Source organism: Pararge aegeria, chromosome 19, assembly GCF_905163445.1.
Source record: "Pararge aegeria chromosome 19, ilParAegt1.1, whole genome shotgun sequence".
NCBI lineage: Eukaryota > Metazoa > Arthropoda > Insecta > Lepidoptera > Nymphalidae > Pararge > Pararge aegeria.
Window position 1 is genome coordinate 15591428 of NC_053198.1, and position 18750 is coordinate 15610177.

An 18750-nucleotide genomic window follows, 5' to 3' on the forward strand; every position below is an offset into this window, starting at 1 on the left:
CGTAGTTTCATAGGAGTTCTCCTATCATATCGACTTGACACCAACTGAAATAAAATAATTTAAATGTGAACTTTATGTGTTGAGACATAAAGTGTTATTTGCAGTGTAGTGATGGCAGATCAGAATACAGTTGTCCCAGTCCCTTCTCTCCCTGCAGGTGTGGAACGAGGCGACTAAGGAATGTAACGGAGAACGGGCAACAACGTCCTCTATGATGCTACTTCTACCATCAACTACGATCAATATATGAACGTAGGAACACAGCACAGTATATTTTAATTTCAAAATATGATTTTTATGCATTTGGTTTCGTTGGGCGAAAAATAATAAACTATTTTTCTTACTTTTTTCAGAATGTAAACATTATTTATAGTGTAAAGTATGTTTAAAATCGGAAATTTAGTTTGTTTTTATTCCTTTTTTCTTTTTTTCTATTTAAATAAAATGTAAACCCATTACCGGCCCACTACAGGGTAAAGTGCGGAATGGTGGAATTCACACGCCTTTGCGAACAGTATGGAAAACTTAGGCAGGTTTGCTCGCGATGTTTTCCTTCACCATTTAATCAAATTATTTACTTAATACGCACATAACTTCGAAGAGCTAAAGAAGCGAGCCTGCCATCGAATTGGATTCCTCTGAAAGTGACGCAAAAGTCTTTTTAAAACATACGTTACAATAAAAATAAATAGAAATATTGTTTACAAAATAAAACAAGTTACAATAAAGAGTAAGTGTAACTTTTTGAAAATCAAATATAGCGATAAAATTTGTGTGACATTTTTTTTGTGATTTTCCTTCTGGAGTTACATAAGGTAATTTTTAGTTCGTAAATATAACACAGTTCCACGAGAAAGCTTATAATCCGCACGGACGAAGTCGCGGGCATCAACTAGCTATAATAATATATGGTTTATAAAATCTAGACTATCCATAGTACGAACTAGTAAAGCATGTCGTCACAGAGAATCGTTATAACATTGCGTATTATTATATTTACAATCAACTTCTAACGGAAATATTAAATTATATAATCCGCGCCATTAAAGAATAGAGTTACGTGTTTTTTTTGGCGATGGTACTCCACATCTCCGTTAATCTGAACTGATTTCCTATATCTCCTAAGATATGGCTTATAAATGCCATACCGCTAACAGGTTAGCCCGCTACCATCTTATCTGGATTATCAATAACCATCAGGTGAGATTGCAGCCGAGGGTTGACTTGTAGTGGAATTTAAAAAAGTCAGGTTTGACCTCAAAGGGGTTAATTTTAATCAAAACTGTTAGAGAAATAACTGTACAAAGTTGTCATAAACAAATAGGCAGTGGCAAACAAAATATCAGCTGTCTTTACAGTGTATGTCAAATGGAGTCACGGATTACTGTGTCTAATAGTATTAAAATAATAATTTACACACGTGTAAATGTGATTTCAAGTCATTTGACGTAACTGAAATATATGTTATAAAAAATTGTATTAATTTCTCTAAATCGAGTTTCAGTTATGTTTTTTATGGGTGTAATGTTGGCATTGTAAACCACTTTATATAATAACCATTCATAAAAATTAATTTGGATATAAAAGTAGTTTGGATACTTTTCGTTTAGCTACGTCAAGTTTATTTATGGGTCTTTACAGCGAAGGCATGACAAATCAAAATGATTATTTAAGAAAACTTTGACTGTAAACCCATTTAAAATAATAAAAAAAAACAAAAACTTTTACAAGATTTAATGGAAATATGGAGTGAGAACGCCAAAAAATACGCGTTTGGTACGAATTCAAAAAACCTCCACCTCCTCAATCGAGATAATTAAAAAACAATCGCTATATAGAAGCTTGGTGCTTTTTACATAATCTATTGTACTTATTGAGTGCATTGGCATAACCTTTTTTCTACAATCATCATAGAACCACATTACTGATTGATACAAACCAGTCATGAGCATATTTTAACATGATATAATTTTTTTTTATATTTAACGATTAATTACTTGTATAGTTCGATTCAAACTTTATGTCGTCTTGGAAGCCTAGCTGCGAGTGTAGCTTCCCGCAACTGTACCGACGTGAGTGGCTGATACCGAATATTTAATTCTGCACATCGAAATGCACGAAGTTCGTGAACTTATAAAGTTTAATTCGAATTATGTAAAGTATGATTAATAGTTCTTATTTACCGTGCTTGTAAAACAATATTTTCAGTACTTTTTAGTGTAAAGTGTGTTTTAAAAATGGAAATAAAAACAATTCAAGTCTAATATGCTAAGCGGGCTAACATGTGTACGCGTTTGTATATTTATGAGGCTGTAATTTTAAATTCATACTCTGTCTTTTACGTGACATCATACCAGAACAGTAAATCGCCTGGCGGCACATCTTTGTCGAGTGGTAGAGTGGTAACTAGCCACGGCCGAAGCCTGACCTGGCCAGTTCAGAGAAACTTCAGAAATTATAAATTCCCGCTTTGCAGTGGCAGTGGGGGAATCGAAACCGACACCTTCCACTTATTAAGACCTCATCACTCACCATTGCGCCATAAAATACAAATGTAGTAATAAAAAATGCTTTTCACTAAAAAGTAATCAGAAGAATGTCCTAGAAAAAAAGACAATTAAGAAAAAATTAACTATAGACGTGTACGAAATATTTCAAATACCTACAATTTGTTCACCTTGTACCTAGCTAAGGAAAGACTATAACTTCGGTGGTTTGCGCACATAAACCGTGTATCTATCTAGCTGAGGGGAGACTACAGTCACGCGGGTAACTGGTAGTCAGTACAGCAAGTAGTCTCTGTACCGCGGGGGGGTGAGCGTGCATCAGTCCAGCTTGGCTCGCTTGGCTGACGGGGGGTCTTCGTCTTCGACGTTGGTGTCGGGCAGCGAAGGGAGGTTCAGCTCTGTGCAGCGTTTGCTGATGAACTTCTCTAGCCGCATGCCCGCTCTGCAACAAAATATATTTTACAGATAAATAATTATATATTTTTTGTTTACATTTTACAAAATAGGACTTAAGATGGCAGTTTTTATGAGATGTGGACCCCAATCTCCCGGCAATCGCAGCTAAGCCCCGTTGCTTAGCCAACTAAGATACGGTGCTCATACAATTGAAGCTGAATTTATAGTTTCGCCTTTTTATCAGCCTTATAGCGACTATCAGCGCCCTCTATTAGGGTAAAATAAATAAGGTAAAATTCAATTTAAAAAAAACCAACTTAAGATTTTTTAATTAATATGTATTTAATGTATTTTTTTATTTAAAGGGGTCTTTAAGAAAATAAATCTTCATTTTAAAATATACTATATTAACTAGCCGCACCCTGCAGTTTTACCGGCACGTGTATAAACGCAAGTTTGTTTTTGTCAAAATTGTTCATTGCAAGGTGCAGTTATTAGGTTATATATATATAATTTGGAGGAAATTTCCTATACTAAACCGTCCGTTTGAGAGATGTTTGTAAAAATCGGGTGTTTTAAAAATAACTTTTTCAGTTAAATGTATGTTTAAAAAAAACACTTGATGATAAAACTTGTTATTTTAATAAGAATGAATACTGCGATACTAATTGTAATCCACTTTTTTTCTATCGTCATTTTAAAACACAAAAGATTCTATTAAGACTTAACTATAATATTCAGATAAATTCCCTCGCAGTCTTTTTTGTGGGATGAGTACTTTAATCATAAAAAGTATCATCTCTTTCATCAATAGTTTTTCAGCGCTCGCCAAGTAATGAATTTAACAGGCAAAATTTTACTACATTATTGCAATTTCTTAAGATCTCCAATTTTTTTGAAATTAATTGTTTCTGGAAGTAACATTTTCCTGACTATTCAGCTTTCTTTTGGCAACGAAATCTTTAATTCAACGAACGAATTCGACGAAAAGTACTTTCGTACAAAACAATAACCAAAAAACCATTTCCTCTGCATAATATTAGCATAGATAGATCGAGGAGTATACTAACTTGGCTACGGGATGCGAGTCCTTGTTGTAGGTATAGCAGTTGTTGAACACGAGCGCCACGTCCGCCACCAGCGCCGCGTCCGTCGCGTACTGCGAGCTCTCTAGCTTGGCCTTGATCGTCGACAAGTCCATCGGCTGCTCGATCACATTCAAGTAGTCGGGCACCTGGAATCAAACAATCACATTACAGTGGATCCCCGGTAGTCCGGCCCCTGTCTAATCCGGCGCCCCCTGTAATCCGACATGGTCTATTATTTATTATTGAATACGTATTCGCTAAGCATGATTAAACAAGTTACAACTTGTACGCACCATCACTATTGTGGTCGGATTACAAGGTACTCTTTTGTAAAAGAATCCGGACTATAGGGGGTCTTAGGCAGTACTCTATAATCCGACGAATTCGATAGTTCGACACTGCCCTGAAAATTTTTGTCGGACTACCGGGGGTCCACTATATTGCAGATTGACAGTGTTCCATAGCCCAAAAATGAGTAAAAGAGTGAGTGGTTCAGCGGATATGGTTCTTATAACGCCAACTAATAATATTAAAATTTCAATGAGGATGTGATTGTTGAAGACCGTGGCGACCGATTTGTGGCGCAACAGTGAGCTCTGTGAATTATGTGTGTGAGGTGAGGTGTGAGGAATTATGTGAGGTGAGGTGTGAGGAATTATGTGAGGTGAGGTGTGAGGAATTATGTGAGGTGAGGTGTGAGGAATTATGTGAGGTGAGGTGTGAGGAATTATGTGAGGATGTGTATTATAAGTGGGAGGTCCCGGGTTCGATTCCCGGCGATTTAGTGTTCCGGTGCGATGTCGCGTAGAAACCGATTAGTATGACTACCATAATCCCTAACAGGTTAGCCCGCTACCATCTAAGACCACTATTACATACTACTATTTATTATTACAATTTACTTATATTACTTTAGTAATTGATGTAAGAGGTACTGTCTTCCTTATATATATATATATATATATGTTACCGACAAACGATAACGCGATACGATGAGCGCTGAAATGGGGATAATATCATCTGTCGGCAACATTGGTAACTACTCTGTAAATCTATAGTCTATGCATACTACACTATAAATTTACTTGGCCCCTTGCGGTGTCCATTTAAAGTGAATTTGACAAGACGTGACAATAACTTACTATCATTTATATATATTTCTTTTTTTAATATGATTCTTCTAGTTTATATTTGCATCTAGCATAATACCTAAGAATTTCGCACTATCCGTGTTCTCTTTAATACCATTATTGACTACTATATTTCGTTACTTCCTAAATTGTATCAATTTAGTTTTTGTGCCTTCATTGATAAATGTATCTCTTCAGTGCATTTAATGTTTATTTTTTCATATTCTAGTGTAGTGTTAAAGTTTTTTTACTTCATGTGTTTTAGTATTGTCGGCGAACATAACACAAGTATGTTCAGTTATATTCAGTATGAGCAGTCATTTATGTAAATTAAGAATAATAATGGGCCCAAGATGCTGCCCTGAGCAACACCTATTGCAACTTTTTTACAAATTGTTAACTTATATATAAACAGTAAGTTGAACTAATAAAGAGTATACAAACACTTTCGTTAAAAAAGTCTTTTTTACCTCGTCGACGGGCACGGGCTCGTAGAAAGGCCAGCTGTCCTTGTGTCGCATGGCGTCCGTCAGCAGCTGTGCGAGCGCCTCCGGGTGGAATACTTCTACCATCTCTCTCCGCCCGCGCTTCTTGCCTGTTCGGGTCTCTTCTATAAACAATAATTAAATTTTGTAACATTCTTACTGTATTCACCTATTCCCTAAATGAATAACGCATCTAGAGCAAGAATGTATTTTTCTTGAAACATCAAAAACGTCTATTCGTTTAAATGTCCACTGGAAAGTTGACGTTTTCCATAACTAAAGTAGCCATTATTATACTCTGTCCTTTTAACTATTTCTATGCCAAAGATACTCACCATGTACGCCATGCGTTAGTGATTTTGATCTTCTCGTTGTGCTACCGTTTAATACTTCTTTCGGCCTGTTAACAAAACAAAATTCATAATTATTATTAGCTTTTAACTGCATATTAATGTTTACTTATTGATTTTTATTATATGTACGTATTGAAGCGGTGATAGCCAGAGGGTTCGAATCCCAGCACTCAACTCTAACTTTTCTGAGTTATGTGCGTTTTAGTTGAAGTATTACTTGCTTCAAAGGTGCAGGAAAACATCGTGAGGAAACCTGTATATACCTGTGTATACCTGAGAGTTCTACATGTTCTGTTGTTCAAGGTGTGTGGAGTCCAGCAATCCGCACTGGGCCAGCGTGGTATACTCTGGCCTTAACCCCTTCTCATTGTGGGAGGCGATCCGGTCCCTGCAGTGGGCCGGTAATGGGTTAATTTATTACGAAGGAACCATTTAATTATTATGGAACTATGCTTGGAGTATATGTACGTGATCAAATATAAAATGAGGAGATCCGTAGATGAACCAGAATTACCGAAATGGCTCAACGTGATACTGAAGTGGCAATGGGCGGGGGCACATAACTCGGAGAACCAATGGATGTTAGGGTCGCACGGTGCTGAAATGGTGACCTAGTATCGTTGGTAGACAGATGTCATTTTTAAAATCGCGCAGGAACCCTTAATCTTCCCTGGATAAAATGTATCAAATGGCCGTCTCCAGGATACAAACTATGCATAGATAACAATTGCTTTTTTGTTAAATAGCGAGACTATTTTTTACCAGCAGATTTTCCGGAATAAACAATATCATATGTACCTGGGATGCTTGGCTACATTAATGCCAATTTTCACCGCCATTGTACCTCCTTTTTACAAAAAGCTTTATATATCGTTACCATACTCACTTGCGTCCCCTTTTGGGCGTGCCGTTCGTCATAGGCGAGGGCTCTTTGCTCCCTCTAGATTTCTTCCCCTTTAGTGACACTAGCGATGAGTTGTAGTCGCTGTCTTCAGATTCTAATAATAAAATAGTAATCATTATTAATTGCCATTTCATTGCTCGATATAACTTACACGCCCAGCGAACGAGCAACGAGACCACAAAAGAGTATCATCACATTAACAAATTAAACTGTACTAAGAAATTAATCATTTCTGCAATAACCGCGGCTTAAACGATGTGTTTCAAACATCGTTTAACTTTATACAATGACATACATAAATATAAAAAATACCGTCAGGATTATTTTCTTTAAGCGTATTTACACACAAAGGATTTCAGAATTTTTCGCAGTCTATATTCGTAAGAATTCAAATTGCAAGTAAAATGAAATCTTATGACTAACTTCTTATTTGCTAATTAGAATAAATAGTTAATCCAAGCCCAGCATTAGATGACACGTATCAGCCATATGAAAAGAAACGGAAATGAGCGGAGATGTTACATACAGGCTTCGAAAATTATGTAACTATGCATGTCGCCTAACAAATTATGTAACCTATCGCCGTACAATGAATGATACAATAAAGTGGGTAACACTCCGAAAATAAACTTCGAAAGTTTGTGAAGAGTTAGTCGAAAAACTTAAATAAAAATTGATGATAAAGAGATGATTGTGAATGGATATACAGTTTATGGAGACCAGCTTGAAAACAAAGCGAGCGGTTGTACAATGAGTGATAACATAAAATAAGTAACGTTCAGAGGACAAACTTGAAGATAACCTTAAAAATCAAGCATGTGAAGTGTTAGTTAAAGAACTTCTTTACATAAGACAGGTAAAGAAGGTATTAGAGATATCATAATGAGTGTGATGACATATGTAATCCATGCTTAGCCTATCAATGAGTATCAAGCTATCAATAAATGGTAACACAAAGTGGGGAACGTTCAGAAAGAAATAAAAAAGAAGCTTGCGAAGATTTAGTATACTTATTAACATAAGACAGATAATAGAGCGATGTGTAATGACATAGTTAACCCAAGGTTAGCCAATTGATGAGTACAAGGCGATCAATAAATGCTAATACAGAGTGGGGAACGTTCAGAGGAAAGAAATGAAAATACCCTTAAAAGTAATAAAAAAAACTTTAAAAGAATTTGTTAAAGAAATTATTAAAATAAAACAGATAATAAAAAGATGATTTTGAATGAGTAAATAGTTATTCCATGCCCAGCCATTGAATGAGTATAAAACAATCAGCCGCACAATGAATACACTCACACAAAGTGGGTAACCTTCAGAGAACCAACTTCAAAATAAACTTCAAAGAAATAAAAAATAAAAAGCTTGAACTTTTTAAAATAAGACACATAATAAAGAGATGATTGTGAATGAGTAAATAGTTATTCCATGCCCAGCCATTCAATGAGTATAAAACAATCAGTCGCACAATGAATACACCCACACAAAGTGGGTAACCTTCAGAGAACAAACTTCAAAATAACCTTGGGAAGAAATAAAAAAAGCTTGAACTTATTAAAAAAAGGCAAACAATAAAGAGAGGTAATTGTGAATGCAACCAGCCGAACAATAAATTATAACAAAAAGTGGGTAACCTTGTAAGGACAATCTTGAAAATAACCTTCGAAAGAAATAAAAAAAAGCTTGTGAAGAGTAAGTTAAAGAGCAAATAAAAATAAGACGCCCAGCCACTTTATGATTATCAAGCGATCATTAAATTCTAACACAAAGTGAGTAACGTTCTGAACACCGAATTGAAGATAGCCTTCGAGAGTAGTATAAAGCTTGTGAAAGGTTAGTTGAAGAACTGAAAGAGAGATGCAAATTGCATGCGGAGATGAGCATTTCTATGATTTCCAAGCGAGCCGTACAATGAGATTGAGTGATATCACTAAGTGGGTAACGGTCAAAGACAAACCCGAGGATATCGTTCGATTGTTAATCTCACGCGCGTACTGCTGGATGTTGGTGATGGCTGCAGCCGCACATCGCCGCTGACTGCCTTGCGCTTGGGAGACAAGAAATACATTTTTTTTTTACAGGAATAATTGACGGACGTGGAATCTATCGCTTATAAACAGACCAACACTTCGCAGGGCATGCAAGGATTACGTCCTCCAATATGCCGCCCTGTGTCCATTAATTTGAAGCGTAGAACAACTACGCTTCCTGCCTGTTTTACCACCAGCAACCACGCCCTGCAGACCGGAACACAGCATTGCAACAATGCTGCTTAGCGGCAGAAATAATCATGGCGATAGTACTTCCTCGGACCCCCGGACGCTCTCCGTCACAAAAAGCTCTACTTATATTATGACATACGTCGTTAACATCGTCGTTTAATAGCCTTAGACTTAATGCTATGATGACGGCAGGTCGTAGAGCTGTCACCTCACCTCCTTTTTCCGCGGATTTCAGACGAGGCGACTAAGGTAACGGGTAGCAGCGTCCTCAATGCTGCTGCTACTACTACCGTTCACTGCGACACCAACCCGTCTGCCAAGTGTGGTTATAACGGGCAAATCCTCCCGTTTCCCTCCCAAGTTTTGTCAAATTGAAGATGGAGGAAGCAAAGTCGAAAAACGAAAATTTTTATTTTGTTCAATTACTTTTTGGCTTCTCTGGTATTTGTACCTAGAATCGCGAATATTTCTACGATATTTTGGATAGGCATAAAAGTCATTAACAGTCGAAGTAACATATACCATGTTACTTCAACTACAAATACCTTTTAGTCAAAGAACGGACAGCGTCGCGGAATAATCCAGTTAATGTACTGACTTGTTAAAGGATTGAATCAGCATTGGTGTGCAATTCTGCGACCAATCAGAGGGTCTCAGTTTATGCAAGGCCTGTCACCAGTAAGACGCAAATAGCACGCCTCTTTGAAAGCGTTTGATTGGCGCTGCTATCGCTCGCTACGACGGGAATACCATTTTAACTTAATTATACTGTCCCAACCCCAAGTTTGGAGGCTGTATTCCCACTCTATCACGGGCGACCCTATATTTTTTCATCTGTCAAGTGTTAGTAGTAAGAGCTCCCTCTAGATTTAAACGATTCATAAAAACAGGCATTAGAGTCTGAAATCCTGTACTTGTGGTTGTTGTTTTGCAAACGTTCTGCCCTGAGCTAAAGAACTGTAGGCAAATTTAATCTTTAACACAATGCGCATAAGATCCATTCTACCCCGATGTTTAAGTATTTCCATCTTGTGCTAAAGTGGTTTTGTCTTGCTCTGCAAAACCCCAAACGAAAGAATTGTAGGCAAATTGAAGCTTTAACACAATTCAAATAAGATCCTGTCTACCTCGATGTTTAAGTATTTACATCTTGTGCTAAGGCGGTTTCTGTTTTTCAAACGTTCTGCCAAAAGCCAGAGATAAAGAACAGTTGGAAAATTGAAGCTCTAAAACAATGCAAATAAGATGCTTTTTTTATCCGATGTTTAAATATTTCCATCTTGTGCTAAGGCGGTTTTTGTCTTGCAAACGTACTGTCAAAAGCCTGAGTTACAGAACTGCGAGCAAATTTAAGCTTTAGGACAGTTCATATAAAATGCCTTTTACTCAGATGTTTAAATATTTCCACCTAGTGCTAAGGCAGATTTTGTCTTCCAAACGTTCTGCCAAAAGCCAGAGATATAGAAATGTTGGAAAATTTAAGCTTTAACACAATGATAAAAAGATCCTTTTTACTCCCGTGTTTAAATATTTCCACCTTGTGCTAAGGCAGTTTTTGTCTTCCACGAGCCCGAGTTAACAACTTTAGGCATATTTAAGCTTTAACACAATGCAAATAAGATCTATTATACTCTGATGTTCAAGCATTGAAAATGCTTGTGCTAGGGCTACTCACCTCTGGTGGGGTTGGCGCAGGCCTCGCACAGGAACCGGCGCGACAAGCGCTGTCGCGGCGCGGCGCACTCCTCGTGGAAGCGCGCGGCGCATGCGCGGCACTGCGCCGCCAGTCGCCCGCCGCTGCCGCACGCGCCGCAAAGCGATAGCGCCTCCTCAGCATCGAACGCTTCCGAACTGTCGAGACCATAAGCCGGATTCAGTATGTATCTATGCCCAGCGGGATCCCATAGCGGAGGAGAAAGCAGTTAGGTAAGGCCACATAAAAATCAATAAAGACGACTATAATTGTTTTTTTTATTTTTTTGACTAAATACATCGCCATCTAACCCAAAAGTAAGCTTAGCTTGTGTTATGTGTACTAAGATGACTGTAGAATATTTTTTTTATGAATAATATACATAAATACTTATTATATACAGATAAACACCCAAACACTGAAAAACAAAATAAAGTTTAATATAAAGTTGGAGGTCCTCAGCCGTATATTAAACAAAAATCGCTTCTAAAGCATTTATTTCAGTCTCTAGTTGTAATTTGTTAACAGTCTGTGCACTTAGAAATACTATTTTTAGAAATCTCGTGGGAAACATTTGTTTCCATCTATTCTAGAATGTGCAGGAGACATTTTTCTCCCCGGAGAAAGGACACAATAAACTGAGACTTAAACGCACCTATCGTCTAACTCCTCCTCAGGTTTCTCCTCTGTGTACAGTTTTCTCCGTTTCCTTGGCGTTTTTTCCTTCGGCTTACATTGTTCGCAGAACCAGTCACCTTCTGGAACTTTCTGTAACAAAAAAACAATGTTATTAAAAAAAAAAAAAAACTTTGTCCTTCAATACTTTACCGCAGCGTTCATCGGATTGCAATAAAACTCTAGACAACTTATTGCTTGTACTCGCAACAAGGTTAAAGCCAATAAGGGTATATACGTTTCGACAATAGACAAATAGTAATAATTGACGTACCAAGGAGATTTACCACTAAATCAGATCAATCAGAGCAACACTTCGCAGGGCTTGCAAGGTACAGGTCCTGCAAAGTGCCTCTCTGTGTACATCAACCTTATGCGTGGGTGTTAAGCCTTCATCATCATCATCATCATCATCATCATCACCATCATCACATCAACCGATAGACGTCCACTGCTGGACATAGGTCTTTTGTAGGGAGTTCCAAGTCCCACGGTTCTGAGCCGCTTGGATCCAGCGGCTACCTGCGACGCGCTTAATGTCGTCTGTCCACCTCGTTGGGGGCCGACCAACGCTGCGCTTACCAGTTCGGGGCTGCCATTCCAGCACCTTGGGACCCCAACGTCCATCCTTTCTCCGAACTATGTGCCCGGCCCATTGCCACTTCAGCTTCGCGACTCGTTGAGCTATGTCGGTAACTCTGGTTCTTCTACGAATCTCCACATTTCTGATTTGATCGCGTAGATACTCAGAGCATAGCTCTCTCCATCGCCCGCTGAGTGACTCTGAGCCTTCTTATGAGGCCCATAGTTAACGACCATGTTTCAGAGCCACAGGTCATCACTGGCAACAAGCACTGTTCGAAGACTTTTGTCTTCAGGCACTGAGGGATTTTTGACGAAAAGATGTCACGAAGTTTCCCGAACGCTGCCCATCCGAGTTGGATTCGGCGGTTCACCTCCTTCTCGAAATGGGACCTACCTAACTGGATCGTGTGTCCTAGGTATACGTATTCGTCAACAATTTCGAGTGCAGTGTTCTCAACGTTAAACCTTATGTGTCTGTAATTACACCGGCAACCACAGACCGCAACACAGCAATGCTACCATGCTTTGTGAGAGGAATAAGCACAAGCTATACAACTAATGTAAGTCATTCGATTTGAACTATAGAGTCATTCGGAATTTAATTACGACAAAACTCCGAAAACTTGTGATACCAGTGTTTAGTAATTACCTTTGTTTGTAATCTTAACTGTATGCATGAAAGAAAGAAATATTTTTATGTAAATAAGAATACTATTAATATCTACCTTATTTATATATAACACACAAAATTATGTTTCATGAACAATATACATGAAATATTGACATACTTATATTAAAAAAAGACCGACAGATATGACATGCCCTTTTATCATAAAGCATGAAGTATGAATGAATGTACACTACAGAACAACAAAAAAATATAACACAGAGCAAGTTTGGGAGAGGGTTCATACACATAATAAACATAATTCAATTTGGAACACTAAGAGACAGTTAGTTATCGGAAAACCAAGTTTCACTCAACATTAAAATTTCAGATTTTAGTAGAAATGAATTAATAATATCACCGGAATGAGCCCGCAGTCTTTGACATTGAAGGTATATACTGTCAAACCTCGTAGCTAAGTTCAGGGTGTCGGTTTTTTGTGACGGTGTCCGCGCGCATCGTAAAAATTTACCTTCACCATTTTTCCCTAACGCGCCAAAAGAAGTAGAACTTCAATAATAATTATAATAGTGATAAATGGGCAGTAACCAGAGTTAACATTTTGCCAATAGTTATCTCTACCACCAGGTGACACCCCAAAAACTTTGCAAACCAATCTCGACTTACTAAAAATGCCAAATTTCACTCACACACTTACTCAGAAGAACTAGTTATTCTTAACACATGTCGTATAACCCGATTTTTTTTATTATTAACATCACCTCATAGCCCCTTATAAAAATTACTATTTGCTAATATTATTACTAAGTGCTGTTACGCTTGGTTACGACCCGCGTATCAGTTTATTGACCCCTTTTAAAAAAGGGAGATTATTTAGCATAAATAAATATATTATATGTCAGTTTTCTGTAACGGTGTGCGCGCGCATCTTAAAAATTTACTCTCTTCATTTATTCCGTAGTATAACATTAAAATTCTATAACGTTAATTAATTGAAGAAGAAAAAACACTTTATTGCACGTATAAAATACATATGGGAAAAGAAACATTAATGAAACAGTAAACAGTGTAGACATGCAAAGGCGGCCTTAATGCTGCAAGCACTCTCGAGCAACAGAACGGGATATTGCCAAGAGGGATGTAATATATACATAAATACCAAAATGTTGATACTAATACATAGATAATTTAAATAAAAATACCTAAAATATAAGTATAAAATATACATAATAACTATAAATATATGATATACATCTATATATATAAAAGAGAAAGTGTGTGGGTATGTTCCGTATAGGCTCCGAAACGGCTGGACCGATTTCAATGCTACTTTCAGGGAATCTCCGGATTGACCTGCACTCCTATTTTTAAATTGTCAAACTGTCAAATACAGCTTTTTTTTACTATGATGATATTCTATTGTTGGGTGTACATGGGTGTAGATAATGATCTTCACCCGCTCGAGAAGAGAATAAATACGGAGAGAAATAAATGATTTAATATATTATGAGACTTAAATTAAAAATTTAATTATGTAAGTTTATTGTTTAAATAAAATAAAGCAAAATCAAGTCCGGCGAAGCGGGCTGGGTACGCTCGTAATTTATGAAAGTAGATTTTAATACATAATTTACAGACAGTAATAAAGCAACAACTTCAACTGCCAACACCCAAAGAGACGTAGTAGTTCTTCAGACGACTCTTAAATATAGGAAGGGAACTACTTTCCACGGATTTCAGCAGGAACTTGTAGGAATGGACTGGATAAACGTCCGCCTTGTAGTTCTTGTACGTACACGTAACGTTTCAAATTGTTCAGCCACTCACCGCCAGCTTGGGCTTGAGGCAGTAGAGGTGGTGGCCCTTGTTGCAGCCGTCGCACAGCAGCATGCTGTCGGGGTCGGCGCGGCGGCGGCACACGCGGCAGCTGGCGTTGAGCACGCTGGCCGCCCAGCTCACGCTGCTGTCCAGCGCCAGTAGGTGCAGCGCCAGAGCGGCGAAGCTGCGGCTCTCCAGCAGCGACACCTCCCAGCGCTCCAGCGCATCCAGCTCCAGCGGCCTGTGGCGCGCCTCGCGGTCCCGGCGCTCCTTCTCGTCCAGCCCTGCAACCACCAGCCGATTACTGTAACTCCCGAAATCAGAATCCACAACATTTTTTCATATACCATTTATTTATTTACTAGCTATTTATTGCCCGCAACTTCGTCTGCGTTTGATTTTGTTTTTTGATGTGGCATTAATAAATCACTCAAAATAGAGACCTCCAAAGTTTTTCTGGGCGTGACCTTGGATGATAACCTATGTGGTGCCCATATAGACTTTACTGACTTTGAAATAGCTAGGCTTGTCTATTTTGCGTACTTTCATAGTTCTATGTCCAACGGAATAGTGTTATGGGGTAAAGCTGCTGATATCGAAACTGTATTTATATTGCAGAAAAGAACTTACCTCTAACAATTTAGCCCATTACCATCTTAGACTGCATCATCATTTAACACCAAGTGAGATTGCAGTCAAGGGCTTTCGGGATGCAAGTTCGATTCCCAGCAAGCATCTAACTTTAAGTTACGTGCGTTTTAGTTACAAAATTATCACTTGTGCTTGAACGGCTAAGGAAAATATTAATATTCTTCTTATATTTATTGTTCTCAATAATATTCTCAAAGATGTGCGGAGTCCACCAATCCGCACTGGGCCAGCGTGGTGGACTACGGCCTTAACCCCTTCACGTTGTTGAAGGATATCCGTGCCCTGTAGTGGGCCGATAATGGGTTGATATAATGTATCTCACCCAGCGGCCTTCTCAGGTACTTCTGGTGTATGGACTGCGCAACTTGCAGCAGTGCGCAAGCCAGTCCTCGTACTACGTCCGGCTTGGCCGCAGGACTGTCTTCCTCTGGCTCCGACTTCACGCCGTTCACCTTCGACACCTCCAGACAGTGTCCCGGATCGCGATATTTGTTTTCTGCTATTATTTCTATTTCTGATTTGTCAATGTCTGCAAAAAAAAAAAGCACCATCTTTGACACAGAACTTGTAATACGATAAGTAGACAGATACCTATAAAACACTGGCAGTGCATATTTTTTTACGTGTTATAAACTAAAACAGTATTTTCGTTGCTTTTTATTGTAATGAAAGTGTTTTAAGATACAAAATAAAAAAACCAAGGAGACTTTCATTTGTATCCCATTTTTTTTTTTAATACTGTGCGCGTGTCTGTCTTTTATCTTCAATAAAGTTTTTATAAGTAAACACTAAGAATGTTTACGAATTAATTTGTATGGAAAAATAAATATGCTTCTTTTGATATATTTTTATCAGGGTGATTCCTTATAAAATATACTTATGCATCTTTCGAACAAAATCCCTTATTCGTTAACACATTATATACTGTACCATAAAATAAATACTCAGATTATGTTTAGCAAATACATTTAATTATTTATTAGCTTTTTAAGGGAAACAAACAGTACTATTTATTCTATATATTACATATACTATAGAGTAATGCAGTATTATTATATCAAATAAACCAAAGTTTCCACGACTCAGTTATACATAAGCGATAACATTAACTACAAATTGCTCAGGAATTAAGTACCTAGTGAAAATTAAACACAAAAAAAAATCTTATATTACTTATTTTGCCATTATTATTTTCCTAAAAGTGCCAATTTTAACGTGAAAATTGTCCGTCTAACTATATTTGCTGTTGATAGCACGAGATAAAAAAAAAATTATAAAAAAAAAAAAACGAAGGAGAAACCACAGAGCAGATGTACTTACCGTGCGGCAACCGCAGAAGCCCGTCTGGTTGGTGGTAATCGTCTCTGAACTGCTTGGAGGGTCCCCAGCTCAGGTAGTCGGCCTGCTTGTCGTAGCCCCGCAGCATGATCGTGCCCCGCCACGCTTCGCGGTCCTGGTCGTACGAACATCACACTCTTAGACTAGCTAGCGAAAACTTTTAAAAATCCCCCTTTTAACGCATTATTCAAATTTTCCGCCCCAAAGCCGCACCCAGTGGTGTGCATTAGGGTATGCATGGGGTATGCAGATGATACAAAATTAAGAAAATCTCCATTACAAGTTATAAATACTTATAGGTAGGCCTTTTATAACTCTTACATTGCCTATCCTGATGTTTTTTATAACTCGTACTGGAGATTTCCTTCATTTTAAATCATCTGTATACCCTGCCCATACCCTCAATGCACGCCACTGGCCGCACCAATATATAGGGGGCGATAGCGCCTTTAAAATCATTATTAATCTGTTAGAATGTAAAGTAATAAGTGACATCTGTCTAACGTTGTCACTTATACGTCATTGTAAATTCTCTTTTCTAGATTGTCTTGTCTCACCACTGGCAGGAAAGTAAAGTTTTGGTTAAATTCAACATTGCATATAGAATAAACCCTTTTTGTATTTAGCTACAAGTTAGCCGTTGATTGCAATCTCACCTGCTGGTAAGTCATATGTAGTCTAAGATGGTAACAGGCTAACCTGTTAGGGGCAGTTATGGCAGTTATATTAAACCCATACTCCCTAATTGGTTTCATCGCACCGGGTCAATAAATCACTAAGCGGCACGTCTTTGTCGGTAGGATGGTAGCTATCCACGGCCAAAGCCTCCCACCAGAACTGACCAGAGAAAATTCAGAACTAATAAATTCCCAAATTGCCCCTGCCGGAAATCAAACCCGGGAACTCCTACTAAGCGCCGCGGAAGTTGTCTAAAATAGAGTAAATTATGCTGAAATCTTTTACCTTAACTTGAAGTGCACCGAGGCAGCCGTGGAAAATCTTCTCCTCCAACTCTAATATGTGGTCCCTTAGAGAAAGTTCTAGAGCTTCTGACAGCGAACAGTCTGGAGGAACTTTTAACGAGGGCTGCAATCTACGTCGCGTCGTCGGCGCTATTTGTGGTTGAAGCTGTGAATTGAATAAATTTAATATAAATTAAAGCTGTTAACCACTGCTATCTAGGTCTTTTAGAAGCGAGCAAATAGTGTAGTCACGTACCTGTGCCGCTCCGGGGGTAAGGTAGACCAGTGGACACTTCTTGATGTACTCAACCAAATGCTCTCGCTCCAGCTCTAGGTTCTGTCGCAGTTCACTTTCTCGGAGACCTCTTTTGTTTAGCGATTCTATCAGCTGTTCGATTTGCTCCTCCGTGTTGTACACCCACCACTGCGGTCTGTAGTCTCCCTGTAAGATGTAAATAATTAGTTAAATTAAATTATTTTGACGACCTTCCTGGCGCAACGGTGAGCGCTGTGAATTTAAGTAGGCGGGTTCGATTTCCGGCTTCAACGGCTAACTTAATAATTAAAAAATATTTTAAATACAAAAGTGTGTTTGTCTGTTTGCCCTTCCTTAACGCCTAAATAAGCGACCAATCTACTCGAGTTTTGGCATAGAGTTAGTTCATAGGTTTGAGATTTTTTATCCCAGAGAAACTAATAGTTCCCACTAGATAAAATGATGAAAACTCATAATAAACCCCGAATGAACCTGCAGGCAACATATAGTTTTCTTATAAATATTTTATTCAAAGTATAGTTTAAGCAGTAGCTTGCACCAGATTTTTGAATTAATTCTACATCATTATATGTATTACTTCAGTCTTTAGAGGTACATTATTTACTGTCTCCGAGACTAATCTGTGAAACAGAGACGCTAATAGTTTTTGAGTAAGCCACTGCTAAAGTTTTTTACTGAAATAAATCAGATAGTACAAAATAAAGATCAAGTGACTCCTGTCGCTTTATTATGTACGCGTCGCGTAGCTTAAGTACTATGCGCGTATCCGTCTTTTATCTTTAATAGGGTGTAACCTATAAGTATGTACCTATAAGGGATGAGTAAACACTTAGAATGTTTACGATTTAATATTTTTACATATAATTCCTTATGAAATAATACTTATGCACCCTTCAACAGTATTTCTTAATTCGTTCAACACCTTGTATATAGACACAACATACTTTTTAAAAAATACGGTTAACATTCTTTTAATTCATGTGCTGCATTATTAATGAGAATTAATACGACACCCGCTGAGTTGCCGCATTAATC

At 38.0% G+C, this 18750-nt stretch overlaps 1 protein-coding gene across 2 annotated transcripts in view; it reads right to left on the bottom strand.

The window, feature by feature from the left end:
* Positions 1-385: 385 nt before the first annotated feature.
* The window catches only part of LOC120631853 (bromodomain adjacent to zinc finger domain protein 1A), a 30359-nt gene continuing 11994 nt past the window's right edge, over positions 386-18750 (bottom strand). The window contains exons 13-25 of one of the 2 annotated variants that reach the window (XM_039901508.1): positions 17695-17880; positions 17440-17604; positions 16459-16591; positions 15461-15667; positions 14497-14771; positions 11437-11549; positions 10764-10939; positions 8824-8913; positions 6846-6957; positions 5942-6006; positions 5592-5731; positions 3974-4137; positions 386-2949 (exon numbers count right to left, since the gene is read on the bottom strand). In XM_039901508.1, coding sequence (XP_039757442.1) covers positions 2826-2949; positions 3974-4137; positions 5592-5731; positions 5942-6006; positions 6846-6957; positions 8824-8913; positions 10764-10939; positions 11437-11549; positions 14497-14771; positions 15461-15667; positions 16459-16591; positions 17440-17604; positions 17695-17880 — 1950 coding nt within the window. In that variant the 3' untranslated portion in view covers positions 386-2825. The remainder of the gene's footprint in view (positions 2950-3973; positions 4138-5591; positions 5732-5941; positions 6007-6845; positions 6958-8823; positions 8914-10763; positions 10940-11436; positions 11550-14496; positions 14772-15460; positions 15668-16458; positions 16592-17439; positions 17605-17694; positions 17881-18750) is intronic. The other variant, XM_039901509.1, reaches the window with a different exon arrangement.